Consider the following 7,702-nt stretch of genomic DNA (forward strand, 5'->3'; position numbering starts at 1 on the left):
CACGATCCAAATCCCTCTTATGACGGCCAAACCCAGAGTAGAGGACATAAGGATCAGTTGCCTGAACCTGTTGCAAAAAGCCCTGACCCCCAGTATTTAGCTCCCCTGGTCCCTCAAACTCTTCCCCAGCACTGTAATAAACTTCCTGATTTGCAGTAGCATTTGCATTACTCCCTTCCCCCACAAGCCAACCCCCTTCCCCTAGTCTCCCTCCCTGCTGACCCTGACCACCCCCACTCCCTGCTCCCACTCCCAAAGACTCCACATTACTAACACTCGTAGGTACACCAGCAGGCTGATTAATATCATTGACAGGACCCCCCCACCTCCTTCACCCATGACCACATCTTGATCAACTCCAGTACCCTACACATGCTCAGTTCCTCCCTGATTTTGAATGCCCCCTGAGTTCCCTAAATGGACAGCACCATACCCCACCTGAAAAACCACCGGACCTGCAAACGGCTGTGCAGTCACAGCAAAGCTCATCCCCGGCAACACCCGACCTCCAGGAGTTATTCCCAGGTCAAAGTTTACTGCCCTTTCCCTCACATTTCGTCCTTGATTTTCAGTAGCAGGTCGTCTCTCCCCCAACTCCAGCCTAGATGAAATATACCTTGTAGTAGATGGAGTTGCTCTCAGGTCGAGATTAAACATGGTATGATTGCTCTGTGCTTGAAACACAACAAACCCTCGCTCAACAGTCCTATCCAACATTCCATTAACAGCTGTCACCACACTCATTATATTTTCCCTACACTGCGACCCCTTATGACCAACCTTACCACACCGTATGCAATATTTGAAAACCTCCTCATACTTAAACTGCACCCATAATAAGTGCCCATCATCCAGAGCCAGGAAAAATCCCGGCATCAGGGGCTCATTGAGTTTGAGACAAACCCTCAACCTGAGATAGTCATTTCTAGGCACTATCTCAAAAGGTTCCACATGGTAATGATGACTTAAAAGTTTTCCTGCCACATGTGCAACATGCATATTTAGGCATTCAAAAGGTAGCCCACAAACCCTAACCCACATTTCAGCGTATGGAAACCTGACAGTTCTAGGAACTGTGTCAGGGTAACATTTAGCAAGTACCATCAACGCACCATCAAAGGTAACAGTACTACGTGCCAGTAACCCCTCAAGATCAAACACACTCTCACAATGAAAGACATAAATCTCCCCCATCCTGAAAACAGTTATCCGACCATCAGTACTCCATTTTTTCCTAATCATATCATGCACCAAGTTATCATCAAACAATCTATAATCCACAAGAAAACCTAAACAACAATAACCCCAAAACTCCCTTAACCTCCCTAACTCAGCAGGATCCACATTAATAACCCCCCCCGACTTAGGGAACCTCCACAGGTTTGCATGCAAGGGGTTCATTGGATTAAAATCCGCATTAGGATGCGGCTGGTGATAGTTTTGGATGGTGATAAATATTTTGATGAACATCATCATTCCCACCCTGCCCTTCATTCCCAAAGCGGCCAAACTGAGCCTCAAACTCCATTGGATCAAAAGAGTTTTCTTTATTTGTGAATTTTTGAGGATTAATTTTATTGTGAAGGGAAGAAGAGAGAGAGGACTTGAATTTTGATGGGATAAACCTCCCCATCGTGAACGGCTTAAATAGGGACTTCCAAACCCTAAAGCATGCAAGCTAACTGATTGATGGTTCAGTTCCCCCAATCACTTCAGTAGCTGCAGCTGTTGATTGGAGTAACTTGATGAAGTAGCTCAAGAAACTGCATGCACCAATAAATGCGCACAGAAGAAAATGATTGCAAATTAAATTGATAGATTTATTACTAAAAATCCTTTTGAAAAGGAATAGACATGTCAGAAATAAGATGAATGGGTTCCAACACCACCCAATAGCCGAAGACGGAAGATCTAGGGTTTTAATAATTTTTTGGCTGTCAAATGTCAACAACTTGATCTTTTCGTTGGCCATGTACCTCTGAAACGCTAAACTCCAAGCATTATAAATAGGACACGGACGAAATAAGGAACAGACGAGAGACACAAATCACACGACCTGACAATAAATTCTATACTCTTATACACTGTCTCAAATATACTACCCTATTCAAACCACACACATTAAATCGTCCCAATTTCATACAATCGCATAAGAGCTGTTAATAAATCGTCCCAATTTCATACAATCGCATAAGAGCCGTTAATTTATGACAAAGTCGAAATTCATTAATAGTCAACATTCAGATAGAACCTTGATCAAAGAAGCCTTGATCTAGGAGTTATGACACTCCTTTTAGCTGACTTCTGAGAAGATACATTTTTTTTTAAATTCATAAAAGTATGTATTTGTATTCACAAAGAGTAGCTGAATAACACCCTGAGTTCAAAATAGCTATGAGACCAGCCATGTTCTCATAATAATTCAATATTTCTCCTTATTTATGAGTAATTGAGCAGCTTATAATTGAATCACTTTCTACAAACATTTATGCTCGTTTTTGGGCGTGCACATAAATACAGATCTATTGTCATTATTTCGAAGGTAAGAATCTTATCAGATGGACTGATGAAACATGAAATGCACTTTTATTTGGTAATATTCTGTTTCAAATCGAACATTCATGATTCAGTTCTGATTTACCAAGTAACATTGCCGTGTAAGCTATGGAGATAGACGCAATTAGAACAAACCCTGAAACAGACTAAAGAGCAATTCTCAGGGATTGCAATTAACTTGATGATTTTTGTAAAACAAGAGTAGTGGAATTATTTTATAATTGATACAAAAGAAATTAAGGCAAACTGAATAAGAACAAAAGAGCTGCGGGTTGATAGTGACATGTTGTCCTTGCCTGTTGTAAATCTTTGGGTGCTTGTTGAAGGTAAAATGGCCATCTTCTGGGGTTCAAGGCTCTATGTAATGAATGCTGAAATAGGCCAAGATCTTCTTTGTTGAGAGTTCTTCCCTTGTTTGGCCAAAAATGGCAACTTTGCTTTATCTGATTTACCCTCCTGCAACTAGCTTTTCAGTCTGAAATTTTGGGCAATGCTTTTGAAATTTTTTTGTGAAATGCTTTAGGAATTTGATCTGGCTCCTTAGGATTAATCTGTGATTAGTTGAACAAGGATTCAGCTAGTCAAGGTGGCAACTGGTGGTTAGCCTGATTGATGCTCTTGTGGCCTAATAATCATGGACTGTCAGTTGAGGTTGCCTGAGTGCAGTTGCTGGCTTGATTTGTGTCTGGCATTCCTGGTAAGATAAGAGTGTGCTTTGTCTGTTACTGATCATCCTCTAAAAGATTGATAGCCTGGTTATCAGCTCCTGCTGTAAACCCCCCCGGTTGAACAGGGCTTGACCTCAAGCCTGGACCCTCCTCTTCCTCAGAATCTTCATAGAATGGACTGAGATCACCCACGTTGAATGTTCCATGAACTCCATAGTCCCCTGGCAAGTCAATTTTGTAAACATTTGGACCAATTCTCTCTAAGACCACAAATGGCCCATCTGCCCTAGGTATAAGCTTGTTTTTTCTTTTTTATGGGAACCTTTCTTTCCTGAGGTGTAGCCAGACCAGATCTCTTGCCTCCATTCCTTCTTCTTTCTAGGCTTCTTTGATTGTTTCTTGTACAACTCATTGGACCTTTCAATTTGTTTTTTTACAGTTTCATGCAGCTTCAGCACTTGTTCAGCTGTTCTCTTGGCATCGGGATTAAACTCTTCCCTTGGGACAGAGGACAAGTCCAAGGGCATGAGTGGATTAACTCCATAGACTATCTCAAAAGGACTGTGACCCGTAGCAGTAGATAGTGCTCTGTTGAATGAAAATTCAGCTGCAGCTAGCTTTAAATCCCAATCTTTCAAAGTCTTGCTAACTAGACACCTTAGTATCCTTCCCAAAGTTTTGTTAGTGACCTCAGTTTGGCCATCTGTCTGTGGGTGGTGGGAGGTACTGAACAAGAACTTTGTCTTTAGCAGCTTTCATAGGGTCTTCTAGAAGTAACTCATGAACTTGGTATCCCTGTCTGATACAATCATCTTAGAAATCCCATGGAGTCTCACAATTTCTTTGAAATATAGCTCAGCAACACTGGCAGCATCCTCAGTTTTCTTGCAGGCTATGAAGTGAGCCATCTTATTGAACCTATCTACAACCACCATGATTGAGTCATTGCCTCTCTGTGTCCTAGGCAGGGCCACAATGAAATCAAGGCTCACATCTTCCCAAGGTTTATCAGGGACATGCAGTGGAGTGTAGGGTCCTGCTTGGAAGGAGCTCTTGGCTTTCTGGCATGTTGAGCACCTTCTAAGAACTGCCTGAACATCACCTATCATCCTAGGCCAGTAAAACTGGTCGTGTAAGATCTCCAGTGTTTTCTGGACCCCAAAATGTCCCCCTAGTCCTCCTGAATGGACTTCTCTGATTAGCAAATCCCTGTAGGATCCCTTTGGCACACACAGCTTGTTACCATGAAATAGAAAACCTTCTTGCAGCATATACTTCTTGCCCTGAGTTGATCCAACCTCTGTGAGAGTAATCCACTCCTCAGAGAAGTCCGGATCCTCCTTATACATTTCCTTCATGAACTCAAACCCAAGTACCTTGTTACTCATGACAGTCAACAAAGAGTGCCTCCTAGATAGGGCATCAACTACCACATTTTGTTTTTCTTCCTTGTATTTGCTTGTAAAGTTGAAGGCTTGCAGGAACTCCACCCATTTAGCATGCCTATGGCTCATCATTGATATATTTCAGAGCCTCATCATCAGAATGCAACACAAATGGCTTAGGTTTCAGGTAGTGACTCCAATGTGTAAGAGCTCTTATGATTGCATAGAACTCCTTGTCATGAATTGAATATTTCAGCTTGGCTCCATTTAACTTCTCACTGAAATAAGACACAGGTCTCTGGCCTTGGATCAGGACAGCTCATATCCCAACTCCACTGGCATCACACTCTACCTCAAATAATTGTTCAAAGTCAGGCAGCTTTAGAATGGGAGTCTCACACATTAACTTCTTGATTTCCTCAAAGGACTGCAGAGCAACATCAGTCCATTGGAAATCTCCCTTCTTCATGCACTCAGTGATTGGTGCAACAACTGTACTAAAATTCTTGATGAATCTCCTGTAAAAAGATGCCAGACCATGGAACCCTCTTACTTCTGTGATTGTTTGTGGGATTGGCCATGTCTGTATAACCTTAATCTTCTCCTGATCAACTGATATTCCTCTTCCTAATATAATATATCCCAGAAATGCTACCTCGTTGACCATGAAGGTACATTTCTCAAGCTTCCCATACAATTTCTGTTCCCTGAGTATTTTAAAAACTGCTTCCAAATGTGACAGATGTTCAAATGGACTGCTGCTATTGATGAGTATATCATCAAAGTATACCACAACAAATTTTCCAAGGCAAGGCCTCAGAATTTCAGTCATTAGCCTCATGAAAGTGCTTGGGGCATTAGATAACCCAAATGGCATAACAAGCCATTCATACAGTCCATGTTTGGTTTTGAAAGCTGTTTTCCATTCATCACCTTCTCTTATCCTCACCTGATGATATCCTTGCCTGAGATCTATCTTTGAAAAGATCTGAGCCCCACTGAGCTCATCTAACATATCATCCAACTTTGGAATAAGGAACCTGTACTTGATTGTAATTATGTTTATAGCCCTGCTATCAGTACACATCCTCCATGTTCCATCTTTCTTAGGTACCAGTAAAGTAGGCACTGCACATAGACTCAATGATTCCTTCACAAATCCCTATGTCATTAACTCTTCAATTTGATGCTGAAGTTCCTTGGTTGTTGTGGGATCACATTTGTAAGCTGGCCTGTTAGGAAGCACAGAACCAGGTACAAGGTTTATGTGATGCTCAATTCCTCTCAAGGGTGGTGATCCACTAGGCAACTCAGCTAGAAAAACCTCCTTATATTTTTGAATCAGAGGTTCAACCTCTGTAGGCACACTAGTACTCTCCTTAGTGTTGACTTCCTTTGATAGTAGAAATAGCACAGGTTGTTCTAGCTTTGGCTCTTTGACCATGGCTACCTTAGATAGAAACAACACTCCATTAACCTGCTCAGACATGTTAGGACTTCCATAACCCCTCTGGTTTGGTGGCAAGGGAGTCAGGGTGACTTTCTTGCCATTATGCTTGAAAATATAGACATTATCCTTTCCCTAGTGAGTGGTATTCCTGTCAAACTCCCATGGCCTCCCTAACAGCAGGTGGCAGGCATCCATAGGGACCACATCACACAACACTTCATCTTTGTACACCTTCCCAATTGAAAAAGGAACAATGCACTGCTTGTCAACCCTTACTTCAGAACCTTTGTTCAACCATCTTAGCTTGTATGGATTGGGCTGCTCCTGGGTAGGTAAACTCAGCTTGTTGACCATAATGGTGGAAGCTACATTGGTACAGCTACCTCCATCAATGATCAGATTACACACCCTCCCTTGGACAGTGCACCTACTTCTGAATATCATGGATCTTTGATCAGCTTCTAGAGGAGTTGTTTGAGAGTGCATAACCCTCCATAGGACCAAACTGTGCCCTTTGTCAGGGTGGGCTACAACTTGTCATTGATCAGTTTCCCTCTCAGCTTCCATTTCTTTTAGGATCAATGGCTCATCTTCCTCATACTCAACTAGACCTTCCCTTTCCCACACTTCAATTTCCATAGCTGTGAGAGCTCTGTTAGAAGGGCAATCCTTCTTAAAATGGCCAAAGCCTTGGCACTGAAAGCACTTGATCTTATCCTTGGACAAAGGTGGGTTGGTTTTAGGATACATGGGTGCTTTCCCTTTGTCTGCTATGGGTTGGGTAGCTGATTTAGGGGTCTCAGTGATTTTAACACTAGTATAAGGTTTGAATGTGGGTCTGGTGGGAAATTTGGGTGTTACAGGGTTTACTTTCCCCACTTTCTCAACTCTTAAGGCTAGGTTAACTACTTCATCAAATGACCAAACCTGCTGCATCCTTACCCTGTTAGCTATCTTAGGATCCAAACCCCTAATGAACCTAGCAATTTTTTGCTCAGGTTTCTCAGTAACTTTACATTGCAGGGTTAGTTGCTTAAAGTTCCTAAGGTAGGCCTCAACAGATAACTGCTCTTGTCTCAACTGAGTCAGTTTAATAAAAATATCCTAGGTATAGTCTTTGGCTATGAATTTCTCCTTTAATTTCTTTTTTTAACTTAAGTCAAGACCTGACTGGTTCCTTAACATCCCTAATCCTATGGTGTTTCATACTCTCATACCAAAGAGATGGATAGCCCTTAAGTTTTAAGACGGCAACTTTAAAAGCTTTTCTGTCATCATAATTTTTAAACTCAAAGACTCTCTCAATAGATCTAAGCCAGTCTAATAAATCCTCAGGATTTAAACTACCATGGAAATCAGGAATGTCTACCTTTATATATTTGTCTCTAGAATCATAGATTCCTTCCTCCATTCTTGAGTCATCTGATTCAGAGATGGCTTCCTCATGAGGATCATGATGTGGTTGCCTCCTTCCTGCTTCCATTGCAATCCTTCTCCCCCTTCCTCTTCCTGTGAAAGGTGGTGGTTGCCTCCTTGGGTCATGGTTTGAAAATCTCGCCATGACAACAAGGATAGCATTAAGCAAAGTATCCACATTTCCTGCTAGATCCCCTATTCTGGTCTTAATACCAGGAAGTCTCTCT

General features: G+C 41.9%; 1 protein-coding gene across 1 annotated transcript; it reads right to left on the bottom strand.

Moving 5' to 3' along the window:
* Positions 1–6,191: 6,191 nt before the first annotated feature.
* Positions 6,192–6,503, bottom strand: LOC141627833 (uncharacterized). The gene has a single exon (XM_074441047.1). The coding sequence runs from the start codon at positions 6,501–6,503 to the stop codon at positions 6,192–6,194; it is 312 nt and encodes a 103-aa protein (XP_074297148.1).
* Between the last annotated feature and the right edge of the window lie 1,199 nt (positions 6,504–7,702).

This window comes from Silene latifolia, chromosome Y (assembly GCF_048544455.1).
Source record: "Silene latifolia isolate original U9 population chromosome Y, ASM4854445v1, whole genome shotgun sequence".
Classification (NCBI taxonomy): domain Eukaryota; kingdom Viridiplantae; phylum Streptophyta; class Magnoliopsida; order Caryophyllales; family Caryophyllaceae; genus Silene; species Silene latifolia.

Coding starts and splice junctions, on each gene's coding strand:
- LOC141627833 (XM_074441047.1), bottom strand. CDS start 6,503: ATGATATTCAGAAGTAGGTGCACTGTCCAAGGGAGGGTGTGTAATCTG.